At 36.5% G+C, this 26,067-nt stretch overlaps 1 protein-coding gene across 1 annotated transcript in view; it reads left to right on the plus strand.

The window, feature by feature from the left end:
* Positions 1-26,067, plus strand: part of RYR2 (ryanodine receptor 2) — a 549,009-nt gene that overhangs the window by 402,204 nt on the left and 120,738 nt on the right. The window contains exons 65-72 of the mRNA XM_057736978.1: positions 2,709-2,758; positions 13,064-13,124; positions 14,348-14,586; positions 16,047-16,128; positions 20,435-20,565; positions 23,236-23,556; positions 25,190-25,430; positions 25,852-25,939. Of these exons, the coding sequence (XP_057592961.1) occupies positions 2,709-2,758; positions 13,064-13,124; positions 14,348-14,586; positions 16,047-16,128; positions 20,435-20,565; positions 23,236-23,556; positions 25,190-25,430; positions 25,852-25,939 (1,213 nt within the window). The remainder of the gene's footprint in view (positions 1-2,708; positions 2,759-13,063; positions 13,125-14,347; positions 14,587-16,046; positions 16,129-20,434; positions 20,566-23,235; positions 23,557-25,189; positions 25,431-25,851; positions 25,940-26,067) is intronic.

The following is a 26,067-nucleotide window of genomic DNA, read 5'->3' on the forward strand; positions in this document are numbered from 1 at the left end:
ATACCCATGGAATGCTCGAAGCTCTGAAAGCAGATGAAACTAAGGGAGAATCGCATAGAAGCCAAAAGATCTGAATACCAAAACTTGGAGAATTATTACACTTCTAGGGTTTTCAGAAGTGGGTCTTTGAAGAATAGAGAGAACAATTAGTTAGAGAGGAAGTGGGAAATAGTGCTGTAAAACAGAAACCAGAGTTTCACAGATTTAAGTAGTTAATGATGCCAGGTACACTGGAGAGCTCTCCAGGATGGAGACTGAAAAGGAGGTTATTAAATCTGCTGCTTAGAGGGTATTGAGAACTTCAAGAGAACATTTTCAGGAGAGTGATGAGGTGGAAAGCAAACTCCCAAGGCAGTGAGTCAGGGAGGAAACTGCAGACGCATCATGAATTCTCAAGAATGTTAATAATGAAGGGATATAGAGAAAGGGGATAACGGGATTATGGAAAATATTTTTAGAGAAACTATCGGCCAAAGTTTATAATAATCAAACCTCAGAGGCTGCACAGAAGCACTGAAAGGATGGCACAGGGAGGGAGAGAGAGACGATTGGTCTTTTTTGAGGATCTAGCTTTCTGTATATCTGTATGTGTCTGGTGTCACATCTGTTACTCGTTAGGAACACCTAGGGTTAGGAAGCAGCTGGTAGCATGAGAAGTCATTTTTCTCAGAGAGATTCTCAGAAATAAATGTGCTCAGGATGCAGAGTGATTCTGTTTTCCATCACCACAAAACACCCTGGGTCTAGATTAAAACATAATCCTAGGATTACAAATTCATAATTCAAATGTATAGGTTCAGGACCTAATCCTAGGATTATAAATTCAATATCACTGCAGAATGTTTCACTCTGGATACTAGAGAGCGTCTGTGAGTAAGAGGTAAAAGATATCGCTTAAAATAGACCAGATTCCAAGAATCCAAAATGTGTACAATTGTAAGATGTAATCCCTCTCTTTACGTGGAGACAGATCCTTGTTAACTTAACACACATAAAGCTCAGTGAATGAGGTACCTGCAGAAAGTTGCCTTTGTTTTATTGTCTTTGTTCATTTCAATTACAGCCTAAAGATAAATAATGGCACACAAGGGCTAATGTCTAATCTTATATCTGACATCTACTTGAATAGATCATTATTTGAAAAAAAAAATTAGCACTGGTAAGAGAGCCCCTAAGACCTAGAAGTCACTTAACCACTTGCAGATCAATGTTTCCTTGGAAGAGCTACCTCATGTCCTGTATAATTAATTTTCACCAGTGCATCATTTCACATTGTTACTGAAGTGAGAAATGATGGCCAAAACCGACTGTAAGGAAAGTGGTCAGCATCACAGAGGCGGTTCTCTCCTCCTCCCGTCCTGCCATGAGCAGCTGCCATCATTGTACCCTGTGGCATAGCCTGTATCACAGTCCTGACAAGTGTACGTCTGCACACTGCTGGTGATGGGAAAGCTTTGCGAGGGAGGATGGGGCAGTGAGGACACAGCTGTTATCATGATTGGGAAAGTCGAACTGAGTGTGAGTGGTGCTGTACAAATGAATTTTCAAGGTTAGAGCTTTGGTAGGTTCTGACTTGGAGTGCTGTGCTGTCTGAGGGTTCAGAAGAGTGTTGGGTAGATGTTGTCATATGGGAGGTTAAGTGTCACGGTAGGTATTTGCAGATGACCCCTGGCTGGGAGGGTTGGGAGTGGTGAGGTGCACCCGGTGTTATAAAAGGCTTCTTGGAGTGAATGTGTCCTGAGCTGAATCCTGAGGGATGTTTAGAGGGATGGTAGCGTGGCAGTGAATGGAAGGTATTCCTGAAAATAGGATGCAGGAAGAAAGCCACCAGACTGAGGCCCGGTGACAGACAAGGCAGGACAGGAACAGGTATTGCCCAGGTTCTGGGTTCCGATCCAGTGTTAGTGCATACCAGTGCTGTCATGTTTGGAGGCTGGGACCCGTTTTTGGACTCTCCCATTGGTGATCACCGGGAAGGACACGGAGACCTGGGAACGCGCTCTAGGAGAGATATACGTTCAACTCACATATTAGCGTTAGAAGCCCTTTAAGTTATAACATCTGTAATTTTTTTCTCTGACCGATTATCAGTTGTTTCAGTTCTCTCTAGTTCCTTGTGTTCAAATTCACTGGATGCTTTGGTATATGTGTAAGGCGTGTGGTCAAGGTCAGGGAGAAGGAGAGTTCAAATGATAAAACATACTGAAACTGAAAGTAACATTTTATGCCCAAAGCACCGTACTTCCATTGTTAAATAATGTCCATAACAAACAAAAACAATTTTCTAGAACTTCAGTAGTACTTTGGGGCAGATAAAATTAAAGTTTTTTCCTTGTGGTTTTCTAGTAGTTATATTCTTGTGGGGTTCATATAGATTGCTTTTATATTAATTAGCTTTGCTTTCAATTTTTTTTTTGGTTCCTTTACTTATAATATGTGCTTTTTTAACCATGTTTGTTAAAGATATGCACTCAAAGACTCTTTCTTTAATACCTTTACTTCACATTCTGCTCAGAGAATTGATTCTTTCTGCGTGACATCGTGTTGCTTTTTTCCGGCTCATATATCAGCTGTTTATTTTTCTTTTTTTTCTTCTTCTTTTTTTTTTTTTTTTTTTGTTTTATTTTATTTTAATTTAATTTCTCCCTGTCTTTTCTACCTTCCCTTCCCCTTTTCCCTTTTCTCTTTTGTTTTTCTTTTGTCTTCAGCCTATTCTGCAAACTTGGAGTTCTTGTCAGGCATAGGATTTCACTATTTGGTAAGGAGACCCGTGAACAAATACGAGCATGGCCATCACTTGGTTTTCTTTGCCATTTCTGCACTGTGTCGTGTGCTGCTATGTTGCATGGATGCATGTTTGCATGGCTGCATGCATGGCCGTCGTAGGCCAAGGTAAGGTCCTCAAGGTTGTTTATAAGTAGCATCACCTATGGTGAAATTGAAGCCTGTAAATTTCTATACGAGTCCAAAGCACACTTGAAAATCAAAAGGTCATATTATTAAAGATCAAATGAATGAAAATGGCAGCTTCTGCCATGTTTTATTTCAGAGGGGTGAAGCAAAACTGGGCCTCCGGATTTGTGTTTGGTTATCTCTGATAGATTCAATAACAAGCTGTTATACATCCACAATCTTTAACTGCGCTTACTCTTTTAATGCTCTTGACTACAGATTTGCATGTCAACTGTATTCCAGACATCGGAGCTTCATAGTAGAGACAGTGAGGCCTGGATATGGCAAAAGTGACTCTTCTAGCACCCCTCACCCCACAGTAATCAGTTTTTGTTCATTTCTGAGAATTCACGTAGCTGAAGTTCATGTTCCCAAACACCTGCTTTCAAACAGCCTTGCAGGGCGGTCACTCACTTTCCCCAGGCTCCCTTTGCTGTGGGGCTTTAAGACTTTACAGCAGTTGGCAGAATTTGTATTTCCTGCATCTGCTTCCATAAACTGCCAAGGCAAATTTTAGCCCAGTGCTCTATAGGTTTTTAAGACAGCGTTGGGGTGACTTCAGTAAGAAAACATTGAGATGTTATAAGTCCTGTTCCATTCACAGAAAAACCTAAGCATTAAGTCATTTCTGTAAAGGCCACAGTGGATAAACTGAGAAATAGGCACGTGAACGTGTGTGTATGTGTATATATATGCAAATAACTTTTACCTTCTTTATATTTTTTGAGAAATGATAGTTTCTGGATATGATTACTTAATGCTGTATTTGGTTTCTAATATTGTTATATCCAATATTTGGGTGCTTTTAAGATATATTTCCCATAAGTTGCCTGAGAATTGCGTTAATGTTCCAGTTATCCAAAATTAATGGGGAGATTGTCTTCAGAATGATCTCCAGTTGACTGGCTTTATTTGACTTCTCTTCAGCATAGAAAAATTTCTATGAAAATTATTCAGACAGCGCTTTCTTGTACTCTTTAACCTTCTCATAATAACTGTGGATTCAAAACTTTTCGATCTGTCGGAGAGAACTAATTATATCTAGCTCTGATGGGGACCACGTAATAATGCTTTGTTTTGTGCTATCTCTAGTTTCTTACATATTTTAACTTCTTGGTTTCCTGTGTTATATTGTGCTATAATTTCATTTTTTTTTAATTTTTTGAGGTATTCCATATATACAACAGAGTACACAAGTCTTAAGAACAGCTTGACGACATAGTTTGATGAAATTTTACATGTATCTGCCCATTTTCTCAGGTCAAGACATAGACCATTTTCAGCATTTCAGAAGCTGCCTTGTGCCGTTTTGTAATTTACAGCCCTCTGCAAAGGAACTATTTGTAAACTAATCTGCTGGTCTACTGATGTAGAATTCCATTGCCATGTGTTAATTTTGCCTGTTGTTTAATCTCTTTTCTTTTCCCTCTGAATATATTAAATGTTCAGTAGTTGAAGATAACTGCATAATATAACTTGCCGTAGCAATCAGTGGAGAAGAACTGGGTTTTAACATTCATTGATTCCATCTCTCCGTGATTCTTATACCTCATTTAGGCATTGTGTATGAAATCCCTTTACCTTTAAATACTATTGTTTTTATTTTTAACAGGAATTTATTGGAGAGCTACTATGTATCTTTATCTCAAAAGCATATTTTAATGCATTCTTTACATTATTTTAGTGTCTTGTTATTATTGTTTCAAATTTGCTTTGGCGTTTGCCTGTAAAACAGTACAAACTTCAAGAAGCCTTTATTAATCAAACATGCTCTAATACAGACTTGTCAAAGTGTTCGTATGTTAAGTCTTAGACATGTAAAGTTTCTATGTTACAGGTATAGCTTGGTTTTAGATGTTAATATGATGTCCTAGACAGAAAAATGAGCTTTGAATCAGAAAACCTACATGTAAGCCCTCTATTTGTAACTAAACCAGCTGAATGATTTGGACAAGGGACTTAACTTCTCTGAACCTTTGCTTTTGTTTTTGTTTTCACTTTTAAACTAGATTAAAATAATTACTAACTTTAGAGATCTATCGCATGTATAAAATCTCATATGACATGATGAATGTGGAAGTACTATGTAAACTGTAACAGTACAGCTTTCAAATCTAAGGTATTCTCAGTCTTCTTTGTACAGATTTTATTTCAATAAATCAAATTACATACAAACTAAACCGGGACTTGGCTATATAAAGTACATGCACCATGAAATCTTTATAATCTAGCCATTTCCAGATCGAAGCAGAAGTGCTGTAATCCACTTCTTGATATATCGATTATACCATTGTGGATTTTCCTAAAGAGAGAGAGAGAGAGACCTAACAGCATATATACTGTGGTCTTTTGTAAATATATGGACATATTAATCTCTTATTTTTTCTTTCACCCTATCTTCACATTGTATTTTTTTCTCTATTCTGGCAAACATGAACTGATGATCAAAACATTTTTTCTGTTCTTCAAAAAATTGTTTCATGACCTAACCTAAGAATAAAGTAAGACAGAAGTGAAAGTTGAGGTTAACAAAGAAATACTTGGGCTTCGTGTCAAGGAGCAAAAATATAGAAAGAGATACATTAGCATGAAACATGTCAGGAAGGTGGGATTGGATTCAAGACAGAAACATTAAAATAAACCAGAAGACAAAACTCTGATCCTGGTGGTGGTACTTGTGGGGAGCTTAGTTTGCTCAGTAGTGGAATATTTATTTCAGGGCGGTTGCCAGAGTGTAGCTGTGTCTCCAAACCTCATAGCTAGTTCAGAAATTTTTCTGATATATAATGTGAGGATTCCCGAAATTTGAACTTCTACATTTATGTCTATCTTTTATCTACTTTAAAATATTTTCTATACCGTGAAGCACGCTAAGAATTAAAGAGAGGAGTCATGTTTTTATGCCTCATTTATTCTTTCGAAGGTGTTTAAGCCATTTCATTTTAGCGTAGAAAATGTAGGGTTTAAAAAAGAGAATAAGCCATATCCCCTACAGGACAGTCGTTCCGATGTCTCAAAATACTTTATGGAAAAAATAGTAAGTAAAATAGCATCTCTTTTAGATATAGGCTTCCCTTTGACTTCTGAAATGCTTCCTAATGATTACAAGTTGATGCACGCTTGTATTGTGGAAAATCAGGACAGGGTAAGACCCAGGCAGGTTGACAAGGAATAAGGATCCCACTTGCCATTTTCAAGGACGCATTGTTGACTAATGAAATACTGCTTTAATCCCACCATTTTCCCCCACTTATGCTAAGTGGAAATTCTGACTCTCTAACTGCCTCATTTTAAGGCATTTAGAAAATATATACGTCCTACTATTAGAGCTTATTTTAGACTTGCAGTCATTTTTAGAGGAAAGAGAATCTGGTAACCAGAGCTTCAGCAGGGATAGTGATGGTGGCACTGGTATATGTATATTAAGACATCTTAACGGCTTTCATTTCACACGTGAAAATAAATCGAATGCCTTCATGACATTCATTTTGTGCATTCAATAACTATTTGTGTGTCTGCTGCATGTGAGGCATTCTTGTATCCAGGGAGGATAGAGAAATGGAGATTTGTTTACCTCCCCACTACTGCCACCCCAGGCCAATCTGCAGGTGTCTTTTACACGTACGCCTCCAAGGACATGCTAACCCTTCTCTCAGAATCCCCTCTGACCCTTCTAAGCTGTGCTCCACCCCTGCGCCCGCGCGTGCGCGTGCGCACACACACACACACACACCCTGAGCCTTTCAAATCACTGAGTAAAGATCAGAATTCTTCTTCTGGCCACATAGTGTTTGATAGTCTGCCCCCCACGTACTGTGTACTCCTGCATCCTCGTTTCCCAGCAAGTTCTTGCTCCCTCCTCAATGTCTCAGCTTCTTGAAAGTGTTGTATTCCTTTCTGCCCAGGGCCTTTGCACGTGCTGTAATTACTGACTGAAGTTTGATCCCTTGCCTCAGACTCCCCTCTCCAGTCCCTCACACCTGTCCTGGAGTTAACTACTCATCCTTTAGATTTCAACCCAAATAGTATTCTCTCAGGAAGATCATCCCTGACCTCTCTGATTATACTCTTTCCTTCTAGTATCATAACATTCTCTTAGCTCTGCATCCATTTCCTTCATCTCACGGATGATGTTACTAGATTAACTTCTCTCTCTGGCACAAAACTCAGCTCTTTGAGGGCTTATTGTTGTATCCTCCGAGCCCAGCAGGAAGTCTGGCACATAGTGGCTGTTTTATAAATATCTGATGACTGAATGAATCCTACCTTTAAGAAGCCCACAGTCTAAAGAGTAGAGAGGCGAGCAGATGCGTATGACAGTGAGATAAGCGCTATCAATTTGGAATTTTCTTACATTCATGAATGACCCAGACTTAACACTTTTTTCCTTGAGATTATTAAGAAAAATCTAATAACCACTTACCTCATAATTTATGACAATCACATTTTTAAAAAATTCCTTAAGCAGTCCATGAGAACACTTAGGGCACTTACATAGAAAAGGAAGTAGCAAAGGATTAGTGACTCTTCAGACAACCATGAAAGTCCACCAACAATGAGCCTTTCAGTTTGGGGAACTGTTTGAGAAGGCTGGCACAAAATAGTTATCATTTAGAGGCCTTTTCTACTTTCCCGTTTTCTGGTGAGTCTTTGACGAATTAGCAAGACAGTTAATTGTCCAGAGAGTCCCCAGATTTACTGGAGAATTTCCAGATTTGATGACAGACAGATTTCTAGGAAAACCTGGCATAAAGCAAGCATTTTGCAACATTTTGAGCATCAGACTCCAATTATTCCTTCTGGTTGACCTCGGTGACCCTCGAACTCAACAATTCACATCATTGATACAGCTCCAGCGTTAGCTTCAGGAATATTGGACAAGTATTATCATGTACTTAAATGAAACAATAGGTCTTGTTAGAATATTTGTTTTTTTCCTCTAGGTGAGTATGAAGGATTTAAACTGGTGCCTAAATCTTAACGTGAATTTTAAAAGCGTCTTAGTAGTATGTAAAGTAATACAGTGAATTCTATCAGTTGGTATGGCTCCCTGATTAAATAATTAGTGGATTAAGTTTATGTTGATCCTTCTGTTATTCCCCACCCCCAAGCCCATTCATGTATGTAAATGAGGAGCTATCTCGTGTCAGGAGGTATTAGAAAATTAGCGTAGTCATCCCTCCATGTCCGCAGGCTCTGCATCCGTGGATTCAACCAATCGGGGATCAAAAATATTCAAAAAATAATGATTCCAGAGGGTTCCAAAAAGCAGCACTTGAATTCACCATGCCTTAACAAATGTGTGTATAGTATTTACATTGCAGTACGCATTTTAAGTAATCTAGAGATGACTTTAAGTATAAAGGAGGATGCGTGTAGGTTATATGTGAATACTACACCATTTTATACAAGGCACTCGAGCATCCCTGGATTTTTGGTGTTGGAGGAGGGTCTTGGAACCAATCCTCTGCAGATACTGAGGTACGACTGTATATATTATCCCTAAAAGGGATCAGATTGTGCTTGTGTTTGTTTAATAGGACACATGTGATGAAAGGAAAGTCATTTAGAGCATTAAGAATCCTTGAGGATCGTTCCTATGGAAGAACTGAATGTGTCATTACACTGAGAATTTAATGGTTTAAATTAAATTTAAAAAGTAGCACAATCTGCTACGTTTTTAAAATTTTTATCTTACATTGGAGTATAGATGATTAACAATGTTGTGTTAGTTTCAGGTGTATGGCAAACTGATTCAGTTATACGTACACATGTATCTATTCTTTTTCAGATTCTTACAGAATATTGAGCAGAGTGCTCTGTGCTCTGCAGTAGGTCCTTGTTGGTTACCTATTTTGAGGATAATATTCATCACTAGAAGACCCTCAAGGTCTTATCTGATTTAAAGATTCTGTAGTTTTATGATAGTAGGCATGATAAAGGCAAGAGTCTCGTGGATTAGACTTTCTATGTAAAAAACAACCTGATTCTTATAGAGGGTAAATATCAGACTCAGACACCTATACTGAAAGTAATGTCAAAAGATAGTGTTAGAGAGATACTTTTTTCGTTTCAATATATCACTCTGAGAGAATTTCCCGACTTTAAGACAATGAGTAGAATGTGTGATATATATTCTCAGTTTAACTGAAACTTCTCACCAAGTTAGAGACTCAGTAATTTTATTATTTTCAATATCACTGGCTTCAGAAGTAATAAAATCTTTGGCACGCTTTAACTTCTATCTCATAATTTTGAGAGAAATTTGTACCTTCTAGCATAATTGTATTTCACGTTATTAATAAGGATTTTTCTGAGAGTCATTTCTTCAAAGAAGAGAATATGATGAGATATTGTATCAAGAGCCATGTTAGAAAAATAAAGAAGAATAAAAATTAGAATGACTGTTACTATTTTTCCAAAAGAGAGAAAGTCAACATTCTGAGAATTTTCAGTATATCAGATTATAAAACAGAAGTGGTACGTGGTACATCAAATTTCTATAACATTGAAAGCTCCTGAATTATAGAAACCTTATATTAAACACCACAAAACAGTGGGGGATTAAAATACAAAAAGTTTATTTTAACTCTAACAGCTTTAGCTTTGTTATTTTTATTACTTAGAGAGTTGTATATTTTGTGAGAGTTGGTAACAATGTTTTTAAAACCCAATACTTGCTGTATGTTGTTATTAGATTTAGGTAGGAGCTGTGATTTTAATTTTGTACCTTTTATGCTTATAAACACACACATACACACACACGCACTGATGCAAAGAGACAATATTGAAGATAAATAGGCAATCTATGTGTCTCCCTAAGTGTTTAGAGATCATAAGAGTTGTGTTTGAAGGCAAAAGAAGTAGCTTGAACCTTGAAAAAATTGAGTTGAAGGTATCAAATGTTTGGTTTTTGTACTGCTCAGAGCAGTTACAAAATTATATATAGTTAAGTACATAAAATTCCAATCATCACCTTAAAATTTTACCATCTTACTACCCTTTGTCTAGCCCTTCCTGTTCTTACTAATAGCGTGACTGACATTCCAGGTTATGGTGATTGGATAGCCTTCAGAAGGACCGTATCCAGGTTGCTATTTTATTTAAAGCCTTACTACATACTTTCTTTCTTCAAAAGTGACCATTAGTTTAGGCATTTATACATGCCAATAAAATTGATACTTTTGCTGGTCCATACATTCAAATGCTGAAGCTTCAGTTAATACTGTTTCTGCATCCCTTAGGGTCCTTTCCCCACCATCTTTTTACAATGAGATATTTCTGTTTAAAGCTGTACTATGTTTGATCTGGTGTGTAGACTGATAGAGCTTTAACAATCACAGGAATCTCATGTTCACAATACACATGTTCACTTGACCCACAGAGCTTGTCTGGTCACTGACGCCCTTTCTCCCTCTTCTTCCTCACATCCCACAAGTATTTAATTGAGCGCCTGCTGTGTGTCAGGCACTGTGTGAGGTGCATGGCCACATCAGGGAGCACAGCAAACAAAAATCACACCTCAGGAGCTTACACGAGTGGAGGTTTAAAGTACCCCGAGCCTCCTTTTGGAAAAAGGCATGGGTAGGCTCAGTACGAAGGACAGACACTGATAATCTATGTGAAGAGACAGTAAATGTGCGTTTTAGGAAGAGAGTGAGGGACCAGCCTCTCTGAGTTGGTGCTGAATGTGGTGGCATGAGACTTATAGGCGCTGTTCCTCCTGGGCCTTCCCTCTGTCATTTTCTGTGCTGCATCCTCCTTATCTTTTTTACCTCCAAACATTGGAGACTGGGAACTTTTTGCTTCTGTATTTATGTTCATGCTGGCTAATTTCATTCAGGCCCAAGATTTAAAAAATTATCCATATTCTTATGAGGCCTAAGTTTACAGCTCCAACTCAGATCTCACCTCTGCACCCCGGATTTTTGTATCAGTTGCCTGTTCCACATCTCTACCTGAGATGAATAGGCCCGTCACACTTAACCTGTTGAAAGCAGACCGCCCAGCCCTCCCCCCTCCCCTCCCTCAACATTCTGCTCTCCTCTTGGGCTCTCTCCACATCGCTGAATCCTACCACCCAACAAACAGTTGCTCACACGAATAATCATCCTTGTCTCCTCTCCCTCTCACCAACATGCAATCCCGTAGCAAAACCTTAACACATATTCTTAATTTCTTCATTGCTAGTATCCTAGCCCAGATTCGCCATCATCAATCCCCTGGTTCCAGACTATGGCAGTGGCTTCCTAACTAGCTTCCACTCTCGCCCTTCCAGAATGTGGCATAGTGGAATTCATCCTCTTAAAATAGAAATCGGCTCACATCCTGTTCAAAACCTAACTGTCTTTCTATTGCACTCAAAAAAAAAAAAAAAAAAAAAAACCCAAAACAAACAAACAAAACACCAAAGTGCTTGGCCTGGTTTCAAGGCTCTAGAACCTGGTTCCCTCCCCTCCACCTTACATTCTCCTTCTTTCCCCTGAATCAGCCCACATCAGACACCTTGACTTCCTTGCCTGGACCACGAGGTTCATTTTCTGCCCTAGAGCCTCTGCACGTGCTGTTTCCATACCTGGGCCCTTCTCCCAGTTATATGCATGGTTGGTTCCTTCACGTCATTCAATTCTCTGCTCAAATGCCACCTTCTTGGGGAGGGCCTGATGACCACTTACCCTATCACTCTATCTAGTTGCTCTAATCCCGATTCCCTGCTGTGTATATTTTTACTGCGGCCTGATATTGTTACATGCTGATTTCTTTTTTGCTTAATAGTTCATTTTCCATGTCCCCCATTAAAATGCAAGTACCATGAGAACTCTGTTTTGCTTATTGTAGGAAGTTTAAGAGTGCCTCGTATTTAATGTGTATATGTTGAGTGAATGAATAATTAAATGAGTAATACTTCTAAGGGCTACAGGAGAAGCTCTGGCACTGCCACCAGTCAATAGACAGGGTCATGACAAATTCTGCCTTTCTGCTAATTTTGTCTTCATTCTTACCCAGAAGTTCTGAGACTCAAAGCATGAGATTAATGGAACATTCTCTGGAAGAACTCAAGAGTCTCAGGAACGAATACCTTATTTAATTTTTTTTATTTGCATCAGTATCACTAAACTGGTATGCCCACATTCTAAGGCAGTTATTAACTTCCATGTATATTTAGTTCATTCATTTTAGGATGCTTTTGTGTATAAAGAATATAACAAACTCAACTGTTTTGAAAACTCACATTCAAATAGGAGTTGTTAACTAAGGACCAGGGAATGACTGTATATATTACAGATAGGAAAGTATGGAATGAGGAAGTGATACATGTCAGATTATATTGTGAGTGGTCAAATCACCTTGTTACTTTGGATTTGCATTTTCTTATCTGTATCTTTATCACAAAGTAAAATGTATGTATTAATTATATGCTTCGTATTTCTGTACTTTGTGATGAAATATGCCAGTCAAAATGACTGAGTTTCATCTTCTTTTCAAGAAGAGTCACCCCCATTTCAAATATCTCATAAGTAACATTTAAGTTCTTCAGCCTCTGATGCTTTTTTGCATGATAGTTTGGTACTTTTCACCGAAGACCAACAACATTCAGGCAAATTAGTTCATGTTAATGCAATTGAATTCAGGAAAATTAAATTCATCTTAATGAGTTGAATGCAATAAGAAAGCAGACGTACTTGGGGTAATTAAAAGGGAATTAAATGTATTGGACATTTAGTGTACCTCGTTTCACACAGGCTATCAGCTGAGTTAAAAAGTTGACATACAATATGATTTAAGAATAAGGTGAGCTAGTATGAGGAGGGGGATATATTTGAAGAATCCAGTTAAAATCCTTTAGCCTGGTGCAGTGCTTTGAATGCTTCTTGAGTATGTCAGCTATTTGATGAGACATGCTTTATTGCTTTTCTACTTACATTTGCATAACCACCTTTAAGCAGAAAAACTGCATGATTTTCAACCCGAATATTGAAAAATCTCTTGAATTGAGTTATCCTTGTTGAGTTGTGCCCTTGACTAATTCTGGGGACACAAATGGTAATAGAAAAGAAGAACACTGAGAAGTTCTCAGGGCAATTTATACAGCTTTTTGTTTCCTCTTTAGGAAATGATGCAACATCAATTGTCAACTGTCTTCATATTTTGGGTCAGACTTTGGATGCAAGGTGAATGGATACATTTTTATCTAAATCAATGAGTGTAATAATGATAGGTAGGAAGGAGAAGAAGAACCTAGTGTCTTTATTCTTTGGAATTGTAATAAAGACTTTAGTGTAGGTGAAAAGAAAATCTTTTGTAAATCAGTAACAACGGCATTTTATTATTTTTATGATCATATATAGATTGTTATTTAAATTTTAAGTAAGTTCAGTAGCAGCTAGGTATGTAATTGAGGGTTGCATTGGGACTGTTATCATGTGAGGTAGAAATGACGAGCCACGACTCCAGAGGTCTTATTAGTTTCAAGCATGGTAGCTGTGCTCCGTATTTGTAATAACGTTTAGCTTTATAGGAAATATGAAGGCTTTATTCTCATTTTACAGATGGGTAAAGTGAAGCTTAAGATTGCATAGTAAGTGTGGAAGTAGACCAATTCCAAGTCTGTGCACTTTCTACTCTTCTCTACTATCAAAATGACCAGAAATCCAAGTACAAAACCAATTTGGTTAGCATGATTGATTCAGCCTTTACGCCAGGCATTTAATTTACTTATTATCCAGGATACAACTAAATTAAAGTTCCTGAAAGTCTTCTACAGAGAATATTTGATGATACTCTTGGATTATCCATTTTTGTGTTTAAAATTTTATTTGAGGAGTTTTGTATAATAAATGCAGAAAGGAGGTGCTACCATATACCTTCATTTTCTGCTAGAAACAGTGGTTTTAGTATGTCATTCTGAACAAAGTTCAGCCTTCGGAGCTTATTTAGAAAAGATTTGATTGTTACCCTTAGGTAAAAAAAAAATTCTGTATCGGTAACATTTGGTTTAGCAGGCATCAAATGTTTCTTTCACACCCATTGCCTCAGAAAACATTCTAGTTTTGTCGGATTTGGGATGAACTAAACTGGTTCAGGAGCTGGGTTTTGTTATCAAGTAAATAGTGTCAGTACTTGAGCCCACAGATGGAAAACGTAAAACATTAGAACTGCCATTTGCTCCGAGGTCCTAAGTAAGTTGACTACAAAGGCATTTAGGAAAGGTTACGCATTTATGGAGTGCTATTGCTGTTAACTTCAAGTATATAGGAAAGACTTATTTGAAAGTGGATTTAAAAATTGAGGTCCCTGTCGTCATGGACACACAAACACGACATAGAAGCATGTTTTATTTGTATTTCACATGCTTCTCTCACAAGCTCTAAGCTGTGCCTTCTTTACTGCCTAGAACTGTGATGAAGACTGGCCTGGAGAGTGTTAAAAGTGCACTCCGAGCGTTCCTGGACAATGCTGCAGAAGATCTGGAGAAAACGATGGAGAATCTTAAGCAGGGCCAGTTCACCCACACCCGAAACCAACCCAAAGGTGTTACTCAGATTATCAATTATACCACGGTGGCACTGTTGCCAATGCTGTCATCATTATTTGAGCATATTGGCCAGCATCAGTTCGGAGAAGATCTAATATGTATGTAAATCTATTACTTAGAGTTTCGTTACCTAAATAGTACAGCCACATGATGGAGGTTACTCAAACGCTACTTATACGTTCAAATGTTTCGTTTTGTTTTTTTAGAACACTTAAGGTTGACATTTGAGTTACAAAACCAAAACCATTCTTATAGAGATAGATCCCTGAACCACATGGATTCACAGAAGGAACCAGTGAGGTAGTGGTTATGGACAGCCACGCCCACACTGTCGACATCCAAGTTCCAAAGTTTACTCTTTCAATGGAATTTTTCTAATGCAGTTTCGCTGTAGGACCTGCAGCATTAAATGTTTTCTGATTATTTCTGAGTCGATGCAGACTGTTCCACAAGCTCTCCTACCAATAAATTTGAAGACTGCTGAGACAAAGTCTGTGTCTAAATAACTGATCTACTAGAGTGGCTCAAATATATTTTGTTTATAGGTTTCAGTCTCTTTTCATAGGGGATTTCATCAGATGTTTTTGTCTGGAATTCTGTAGTTATTAAAAATATCCACAGAATGCCCAAGGTGGCATGGAAAAAAGAAGCACATGAGCTAAGTTCCTGCTCTCCTGCCTATGTGAACATTAGAGAAGATGTGAGCCCTTGTCTAGCAGTCAAGTGGTTCTTGGCTGTAGACCCAACCCACTCAAGTGCTCAGTGCTATAGGTCTCCCAGGCGAAGTACAGCTCTGGGTAAAACCACTGTGTTTATCAGGGAGTAACACAAAGACTAGTTTCACAACATTGACACTACTTGTACCAGTGGGAACATTACTTACAGCCCCATGTGGATGTAGAAGCAAAAATGGGGGGTGAGGGTGATTTCTCCACTCATGTTATGGTGGGTCCTCTGGGAAATGGTAGCAGAGTTGGTATTAGAAATCCAAGGTTCTTAGATTTCTTTGCCTGCTGAACATGGTAATCGGACCAGAGATCATCTAAGAGGTTTTACTTGATTTTCTAGCTTTAAAAGCTACAACAGTGACTTATTTATGCCTTGAATTTCAGGTCTTTTCAGAAATAAATGATACGTCCCATTCTCCAGCATTCTCATTATTGTTCATTTGAGAGTTAAAAGATAGTCTTTATATACCTTTGGAACAGGAGTCAAAATGAACCTGTCCTCCCAGATATTCTTGTGCTTAGTTTTATTCCTGAAGAAATCCTTTATTCTTATACCTAAAGAAAAATTCTAAAGAGATTGTTCCTGATGATATTCTGTCTGTAGAATCAGAGCACAATGCTTTAGAATGCTTTCAGCTCCTCCAAGAAAAGAATTTTGAGAAAAAAGGTTTTAAATTGCATTTTATGTGTCTGTTGTTATACTGCTTTTTTTCAAATATAAAAATATTAGTATGCCTTTAGTATGGAATTTGTTTTTAGCCTAAACTTCCTCAGGACAATGGATTGACAACAAATGTTTTTTTTTTAAGTGAGATTCTCTTTTTCCTTAGTGGAAGATGTACAGGTGTCATGTTATAGAATTCTGACTAGCTTGTATGCATTGGGAACCAGCAAGAGTATTTATGTGGAAAGGTAAGATTTTAAAAGTTTAACTTCGTATTAATAGTTTTTTCAAGTGTTATGATTATTTATTTCAAGGGTCTTCATTTTATAACTTTTTACTTAGTTATAAACTAAACAACCAGAGTGACATTGAATTCCTTGGGAGTAATTAGACAATCTTTAAGCTAAATTTGAATTGATATAATAAAAAACAATTGTGAATTATGAAAAAAATGTAAAGCAATAGTGGTAAAGACTGTATTTAATATAAAGTTTAAACTTAGAGTGTTAACAAGTCTTATGAAGGAATCTGCTAGTACAGTTTCTAATTATATATCGGAAATACAAAATAAGAATGAATATAAGCAGTTATTAAATTAAACCAGTTTAATTTTTTCATGTTCTCAAGTTCAAGAGAGGATGATTAGCAGGACAGATGTTGAGGACAGGTCAATTAAATAAGGTGACCGCACTGAACTGAATAAAAGAGATCACTGGCAACTTCAATAAGATTGCTGTGAAAGAGAGCGGAAAAAAAGAGGGCTTTTTTAAAGGTTAGAATAAATAAAAAGACATTCTAATAGAAGACCAGTAAAGGAAATAACTAAGTCAAAGGACCTTCTGAACAAAGAATATTGAATAGATGTAAATTCTCCCCAAATTAATCTTAATTAATTATAATACAGTTTCAAGTAGACATTTACTTTTTGTTGAACTTGAAAAAAAATTCGAAAGTTCATTTGAAAGAATCAATGCATGAGACTAGCCAATAAAATTTGAGAGAGAAAATTAGAGAAATAAGGGCACTCATGTGGCCTACCAAATATTAAAACTTATAAAGAAACAATTAAAATAGGGTGACAATAGGAAGGTAGATCAATGGAAAAAGATCATTGAGTTTACTCTGAATATTTTTAAAGTTTTACCTGTGTTTTAAGTTAAACTATTTTCATATGATTTTTATGGCTATAAAATATTTTATCCTAAAGAAGTATTATAATTTGTTGAAATGTTCCTTTATTTTTGACATGTGATCTCTTTTTCACTTACGTAAATAATGCTAGATCTATGTTCACGGTGTTCTGTATTTATTTTCTTTCCTTTATTAGAATTTGGAGATCTAGATTAAAGAGTATGCATATATTGAAGGTTTATGATACACATTTTACTCTCTTTTAAGAAATTGACTCAATTTTCACTTTAAAGTTTTATTAATACAAGAGAATTCTCATTTCTTCACGTTCCTTATTTCTGAATGACTCCTTTTTGCTATTTATAAATTTAATAATTGAAAAAGGTTCCCCACTTTTATTTTCAACTGCATTTCCCTAATTACCAGTTACTAGCTATTTTTTGTGTGTGTTTACTTTGCCATTGGTATTTATTTTATACCTTGTCTTTTCTCATTTTTTGTCCGTTTTTCTATTAATTTGTTGTCTTACTGATGAGTCATAACCATTATATTTATTAACCATTAACCTTTTGCCTGTTATTTCTCCTGTTTTTATGAATTTTTGAATTTTATGCCTTTATAGTGCTTATATACAAAACATATGTGCAGATAGATTTTGATGACATGAGAATTTTGGATTTTTATGTAATCAGACCTACCAATTATATCATATATTTTCTTTTCTTTAGTTTCATAATTTTAAAAAGTTTGCACTACACCCTTACCAGCTAGAAATTCAAATATTTATTCTCCTAGATTTTTCATGCTTTCATTTTTTTGAATTTACTTTTTAATTCTTTTGTTCATTCAGTAAATATTTATCAAATGTCAGGTTCTGGGATACAACAGTGAACAAGTAGATCCCTACTCTTAGAGAGCTTATATCAAGCTAGAGAAACAAAGCAAGTAAACTGACCAACGTAATAGTGGCAAATTATTGTGTGTGAGTCAGCACACAATGCAGAGAGTGACACGGGGTGATCAGGGATGTACCTTTTAGAACATGGCTTTTAGATTCAGAACTTTCTCTATTCAACAGGAAACAGGTAGAAGATAAGTCAGGTGTAAATAGGTTTGTGTATAATAGCTTTTGTTGTCTCAGTGAAGTCTGACTTGAGTCTTCCGTCAAATAATGGTTAAGAAAACAAGTGTGAGAAGCTTGAGGAAGGCAGAGAATGTCTGAAATTATTATCTCTGGAGTAAGAAGGGAACTTACTAGGAATGCACCTGAATTTCCTGTTTCTCTTTGGTGTTATGTAGAATTCAAAATTAATTTTTTAAATCATCCACCATGTCTCTAATATAATGATTTATTAAATATTTCTTTTATTCACTGATTTAAAATAAACTCGAACATATACTAAATATATTTGCTAGGTTATATTTCTAGAATTTCTATTCTGTTCTCTGATTTTTAAATGATTAGAGCAATGCCATATAGCCTGCATTGTTAGTATTTTGTAATACATTTTAATATCTGGTAGACCGAATTCTCTCATACCTCAGCAGCTACTGTTATTGTTACTATTCTTGCCTGGGTATTTTTCTTGATAAAATTTCAAATCATTCTGTTAGACTCTTTAAAAAGATATAAATTTTTTCAATTAACTTTGCAATTGAGGTTGGGAGTATATAAAAATAAAAATTTGAAAGTATTTTGAAGGGAGCATATAAAAATAAAAATTAAAAGGTATTTTGAAAAAATGACACTGTATTATAAAAAAGTAGTTGTTTTGATACAACTGATCTAAAAGAAAAATTGTTATTTCCAGAATACTAACACAAATAATCAGAGTTGATCTGAGAGTTATTAATTGAATTTATAATTTAAAGTGAACTATTAAATAATTCAGAAGAATTACTAATGAAATAAAAGGACTAGCCCAATCAGACGAAGGAAATAAAGATTACCTACTCTGGGGTCATACATGAAACATTTTAGGCTATTCAATTCTTAAATTATTTCTCAACATTTTAAAACATTTATTGAACCCATACTATGTGCCAGAAATTTTGCAATTCCATATCCCTATTTTTAGGTAAGGAAAGAAAAACTTGAAAAGAGTAAGTAATTTTCCTGCGGTGAGTGACACAGTGTTAGGACTAAGATCAGGACTTGGGTCTGTCTGAGTCAAAGCCTGTGCTCTCTGTAATAGTCTTGATGTCCTAAATTACTTTTAGTAATGAAATGTTATGAAATGTTTGAATTGAACTTTATCTTATTCATTGTCATTCTGTGAAGGGATATTTTCTCCTAGCCGAGTACATATCTAGTCATTTTTAATTAGAATGGATAGATGTTGTTAATTTTAAGTATTATTTTTTCAGTGAGAAATTTAAAACTGCCTAAGAAAATTATGTAATTTTTTCTTAATGCGATCCATTTTATTGACTTTTAAATAAAATATGTATACAAAGTCATTGAAGGAGTTCATAATTTGCTGAAATAACTCTCATATCATTCTATATTAAATAAACACTTAATGTGCCAGTAAAGCCTTGGATGAAGTAGGTAACTGAGGGAGAGAGAATTTATTTCAGCGGCAGGGGAGCCTTGCATAAACTAATCACAGTCTGATCCCCGTCCTTCTCTTGAAAATGATCAATTAATTTTAAGTGTTATCAATAGTTTTTAGCATCTAATATGTCCTAGTATGTCACAGCTACCCTGAAATCCCTTGTACATGGTAAGTTTTCAGAAAGTTTTGTGTATTAGTACTTTATTTTTTTAATTTTTATCCAAATCCATTTATTTACATGGCAAGAATTGCTCCTTAGATCATCATGTGGGAAAGAAGGAAAGAGAGAGAGAGAGAAAACGAACGAAAGAAAGAAAGAAAGAAAGAGAGAGAGAGAGAGAGAGAGAGAGAAAGAAAAGAAAGAAAGAAAGAAAAGAAAGAAAGAAAGAAAAAGAAAGAAAGAAGGGAGGGAGGGAGAAAGGAAGAAAGAAGAGAGGGAAGAGAGAGAGAGGAAGGAAGGAAAGAAGGAAGAAAGAAAAAGAAAGAAAGAAAGAAATAGAGAGAGGGAGAGAAGGAGGGAGAGGGGGAGGAAGGAAGAAAGGAAGGAAGGGAAAAAAGACAACAAATGAAATATCCAAACTTGTGGGGGTTTACAGGGCCTGGGGTTTTTTTGTTGGTGTTGTTACTTTTGTCTGTACTGTTTTTAACTTCTTTTTAGCTGACAGATAACTTATTTTTATTTTTCTAATGGTAGGGAATTTGCTGTTGAGAGCATATGATGCTTTGCAATATAGAAATTGGGTTTGAGGGTTAGTTTTTATCAGTAGCACTATTGTCCTTTTAGGTTGGCCTTGCCAATTTTAATATAACTTCTTCAGTTATTCACTTAGAAGACTTAAAAAATATAAGCATTTTCCACTTATAGGCAACGTTCTGCATTAGGAGAATGTCTGGCTGCCTTTGCTGGTGCCTTTCCTGTAGCATTTTTGGAAACTCATCTCGACAAACACAATATTTACTCTATCTACAATACTAAGTCATCGCGTGAGAGAGCAGGTAATGCAGAAGCATGTGCACCGCTTGATAAGTGAAGCTAAAACTTAATGACATTCGTTGTGTTTTCTGACTGTGATTTTTAATGGACTATTTTAACTTATTATCTCCAGTGTTCTAATATTGTTATAAATACTCTTCTCATGGTGTTTCTGAAAGAAAATCAGCTTAATTTCTTCTAAGTCGATAAGTCATAGACAAATTAACCATCTTAATAATAAGACAGAATAGTCAGCAGATATGGAAAAAATAGGTCAATCTGATTTCTAATTCCATCTAATAGGTAGTCAGCAAGTGTATGCTATTCTTATTTTTTACTTTTATGGATTTCTACCTTTCATTTTTCTTGGTTCACCTGTTATGTCTATCTTATAGGAACAGTCTTACTCCATGTGATTTTTTTCTAATAGTTTGGTCCTCTAAGTCTGCTAAGTATATTTTATTTTAGTTGTTTTCCAAATCCCTAAGGAGTTTCCCAAACTTGGATGAGAATTATTAGCTGTTCACAAATGCATACCTCTCTACTGATGAGATCATTTCTCTGTGTAATTCATGTTTATATGGGAACTAGTCGTTACACTGATTTTATAGTGAATTTTTCAAATAAAGAATATTTTAGAAACTTGAATAATCATTATTTAATTTGCCTAATTTATGATTTGAATTTCATATCACAGAGGAGGTTAAAGAAAAATATGTTGAATATAACTTAGCAATATATTTCTATATAAGTTGCACAATATATTTGTAAGCAGTAAAACACAGTTGAGTTTGGATTGTTAATTATGTGTATAAGCATGTCTTGTTGTCTTATTAAGGATTTTTGGTCCATTAATATTTTTGTAATGAATCAAGAATGAAGCAGATTGCTGTTTCATTACAGATAAGGAAATACACAGAGCAGATTATTTCCCCACTTATTTTCTATAACATATCATTTGCATAACAAAGGGGAGGAATTGGATTTAATGATTCCCCTTCATTCATTTTTTTTTTAGTCAAGTCATTCAACAAATGATCTTTGGTAGATGGAGGAGATGGAATACAAAGATGAATCAGATTTGGTTCTTTTCCTGAGGGAGTTTTTAGTTGTAGTAGAGAAAGAGAGGATGGTGAATATATGTGATAGAATTCAGAGTAAAGCACACTGGGAACACAAAAAAGCACTTTGAGCTGAGAGCACCTGGGAAAACTTAGCAGAGCTGGTACAAGATGAGCCTTGAAATTAGGAAAACTGAAACTCTGGTGCGTTAGCGGAAACTTCAAGTACGAGGTGGTGATAGCTTTCAGGGAAGAAACAGAAAAGATGACGTAAGAATGGAAAGCCAAAAAGAGGCAAGGTAGGCTTTCTTTGTCAAATAAGAAGTGGGGACTGCACCAGTGCAAAAAAGATCTTTTTATTGACTTTGAAAAAGGGAGTAATATGAGTAGCTTTGCATTTTAGAAATCCATCGTGGGAGAAATAAGGGAGATGAATGAGTGTGTCACCAATTAGAAAATGATTGTGGTAATTTAGAAGCAATCTGATTGGGCCAGGCCCTTGGATGGAGTCTGTAGTGAAGAGGTTGTGAGAAATCCTAGAGGTAGAATCATCTCCTGTAGGAGATGAAGGAGCATACAGCCTAGAATTTCTCCCAGGTTTCTAGCCTGGGTGACTCATTGGATAGTGTGGTCCTCACCGAGGTAGGAGTGCAAGCTCAGGAGGTAGATTGGAGAGGAAAGGTCAAGTTTACATTTAGACCCGTTGTATTTTAGTTGCTTTGGACACATTCCTTATGAGACAGAAAAAAAGTTTTAGGAAATATGGCTTTGAAAGTTATTTGCCTGTAGCAGAAGCCTGTAGGAATGGCCAAAATTGCCTAGGCAAACGTATAAGCTGAAAAAGAGAGGTGAGTTCAAGATAAATCCCTAAAGAAAACCCATATTTAAAAGTTCAGCAGGGAGGAAAGAGTTAGTAAAAGAAGACTGACAAAATTCAGAAGAGAGTCAAGAAAGACTGAATGCATTGAAGTTACAGAAAAGGGGGATTTTAGGAAAAGGAACTTTGGTTAGTGATGTGAAATGCCCTTGAAACACTTAGTAAGAGAAGGATTGTAAAAGAATAAATTCGTTCAGTGGTGGAAAGCAGAAGCCTTCCTTTCTGTGGCTAGGAGAGCACCCAGAGAGGTAAACAGTGTAGGAGAGATGTGAGCATGTGTCTAGGCCGTTGGGGAGGAGGCAGTAGAGAAGAAGGAGCTGGAAGTACAGTTCTGAGCAAGGCACCTGCTGGAGAATTGGCTTAGCATTAGAGCAAGGTGGGACCATGAATAGGGACCTCAGAACTCCTTCCTCTGAAAAGGAGAACAGAAGCGAATGTGAGACCAGACACAGAAATCCTGTCCGCTTGAGAGCAGGCAGTTGGAGGAAGAGGCATCTGGTATTCCTGTTTGCTCTGAAGTAGAAGGAATGGTCATTTGCTGATCTTCAGGGTAGGGACTCGGGGGGGTAAAAGAAAATTTGAAATAGCTGCCATGAGAAAAGGGAGAGGGATCCAGATGAAGGCACGCCCAGGTCTGGCTGAGCTGTCAAGCCCAGCGTGAAATGGTTACTTGTGTCTGTTATAAACAGGGGCCGTGTGGCTGGCGGGTCACTTCTTTCTCCGAACACATGTCATTTGTGTGTGTGCTTCTCCAGCTCTTAATCTGCCAACTAATGTGGAAGATGTTTGTCCAAGTATACCATCTTTGGAGAAACTCATGGAAGAAATTGTGGACTTAGCTGAGTCTGGTATCCGCTACACACAAATGCCGCACGTGATGGAAGTTATCCTGCCCATGCTGTGTAGCTACATGTCTCGGTGGTGGGAGCACGGACCTGAGAATAATCCGGGAAGAGCTGAGATGTGCTGCACAGCTCTGAACTCAGAGCACATGAACACGCTTCTGGGCAATATCCTGAAAATCATATACAATAACTTGGGAATCGATGAGGGAGCCTGGATGAAGAGGTTAGCAGGTAAGGGATGGAATGTGCCACTTACATTTGGTTTATTTCCAAAAAGATTCGAAATACAGAAGACGGGGATTTTCCTATCTCAGTCTTTGTGAATATTTGCTTATGTGCTCAAAAAAATTCTCGATTATTTCTGTCATTCTGTTCTTTAAAAAAAAAAAAGTAGGTTTAATCAGACATTGGGCAGCTTTCCATATAGTTATACTTTTTTGTTTTTGCACATAGTTACTACTTTTCAGTGAGTAAACATTTTCTTGATTTGACTAATCTTGCTAACATTAATCAGTGAACACAGCAGTAAAAATTAATGATTCCGTAGGCGGAGACAAAAGTAAAACTGGATTTTGAAACCACCTACTTTTAGTCATCTGTCTTAGTGGGAGTAGGGGAGAATAATCAAAAGATAAAATATTTACATTTAAGTTTATCTATCATTGCACTATTTTTATTGAGTCATTGGAAGTGATTTGAATGCCCAGCCACTAGAGTATGGTTAAATAGGTTGTGTACATCCATATACCAGAATATTATGTTTTTTTTTAAACATTACGATTTCAACAATATTTTATGATGTGGAAAATGTTCAGAATATCATGGAGGGTTGAAAGAAGAGTTTTAAGATTTTGAATTGAGAAGTATACATATGAAATTATTTATTGATAAAATTTTCGAAACAACACAACACAACACACCAATGTCTTACTATTGGGTAAGGTGATTATGGTAGATTTTTAACATTTGTCTTTCATACATTTCCGCATTTATATATGTTACTCTTAGGGGCAAAAGTCCTTTTAAAAATGGCCTGAAAAACAAACTTATGGTTACCAAAGCGGAAAGCTGAGGGGGAGGGATAAATTAGGAGTTTGGGATTAACAGATACACACTACTATATATAAAATAGATAATTAACAAGGACCTGCTCTATAGCACAGGGAACTCTACTCAGTATTTTATAATAACCTATATGGGAAAAGAACCTGAAAAAGAATGAATATATGTGTATGTATAACTGAATCACTTTGCTGTCCACCTGAAACTAACACAACATTGTAAATCAACTATACTCCAATATAAAATAAAAATTAAATTTAAAAAAGGCCTAATCAAGTTAAAACTATTGCTAACAACTACAACTATTATGAAATAAAAGAGCAGTATTAAATGCAATCTAACTCTTCCATTGGGACAAGAATGGGGACTGTTATAGTGAGATGATGTAGTAGTTAAGTAGTTGCAGGTATGTGGTCTCATAATTATTCAGTGGTGTGTATCTCTTCTGAAAAAGGGCCAGGGGGACCTTTTCCACTTGGGGACTTCTCTTCTTTGTGTGAAAATAATTGATTTCTAAAGCGAATGAATGTCTTTTTAAAAATTCTAAATTAGCTGCCAGTTTCTTTAAAAAAAAAAAAACAAGGAAGCACATCCAATTCAATTCAGTAATCATTTTTGAACAGCAGCGATGTAATTAGGTTTGGGACTAGAAAAAGGACTGGGGCATGGGCTGAATTCTAAAGGAAGCCGTGTGCCGGAGGAGAGGCAGGCTTAATCATGCTGTACAATTGAAATGACCATCTAATCCTCATTTTAATGAATGTTTATGTAGAGCGGAATAGTAATGTCTGTCTTCAAACAGTATTTTCCCAGCCTATTATAAATAAAGTGAAACCTCAGCTCTTGAAAACTCATTTCTTACCACTCATGGAGAAACTCAAGAAAAAGGCGGCCGTGGTGGTGTCAGAGGAAGACCATCTGAAATCCGAAGTCAGGGGCGATATGTCCGAGGCTGAACTTCTCATTCTAGACGAGTTCACCACGCTGGCCAGAGATCTGTATGCCTTCTACCCGCTCCTGATTAGATTTGTGGACTATAACAGGTACAATATTCAAAAGCGATTTAATGTCTCCAATTCAGTCACAACCTTACTGGGTTCATGTGTCCCAGTGGAATTGCTTCATTCACTACTTAGCAATGAGTTTGTTCACGATTGTGCCACCACCACGTGTTTGTAGATAAGTGAACCTCACCAAGCATCTTAAAACTGCAATTGGAAATATCATTCTGGAGCAGTCTACCTTTTGCATGTAAAAGGTACCAGTTTGGCGGTTACAGTGTTTAAATTATTTTAAATGTTACAGCCATACACTGAAGCCATTTATGAGCTCTGTGGGAAAGCATGCTCAAGTTTACTTGGTTTCACACTTAACTCTGAGAGGGTGATTTGTTTTGTTTTGCTTTGTTTTTAATTAACTTTAAGGAGTAACTGAGACAGTTGCTTTATGTATTGTGTGATCCAGGGCAAAGTGGCTAAAAGAGCCTAACCCAGAAGCAGAAGACCTTTTCCGCATGGTTGCCGAGGTGTTTATCTACTGGTCAAAATCCCACGTAAGTAGGACTATATTGACAGTGCTTATTCTCTGGTATATGTTAAGGACTTTCAAAATTTAATAGTGTAATCAATTTTTCCAGTCCCCTTAGCAAATACCTAACAGAGTGTTTCTCAGGCTCATCTT

Source organism: Hippopotamus amphibius, chromosome 5 (genome assembly GCF_030028045.1).
Source record: "Hippopotamus amphibius kiboko isolate mHipAmp2 chromosome 5, mHipAmp2.hap2, whole genome shotgun sequence".
In the NCBI taxonomy this organism is placed as follows: domain Eukaryota; kingdom Metazoa; phylum Chordata; class Mammalia; order Artiodactyla; family Hippopotamidae; genus Hippopotamus; species Hippopotamus amphibius.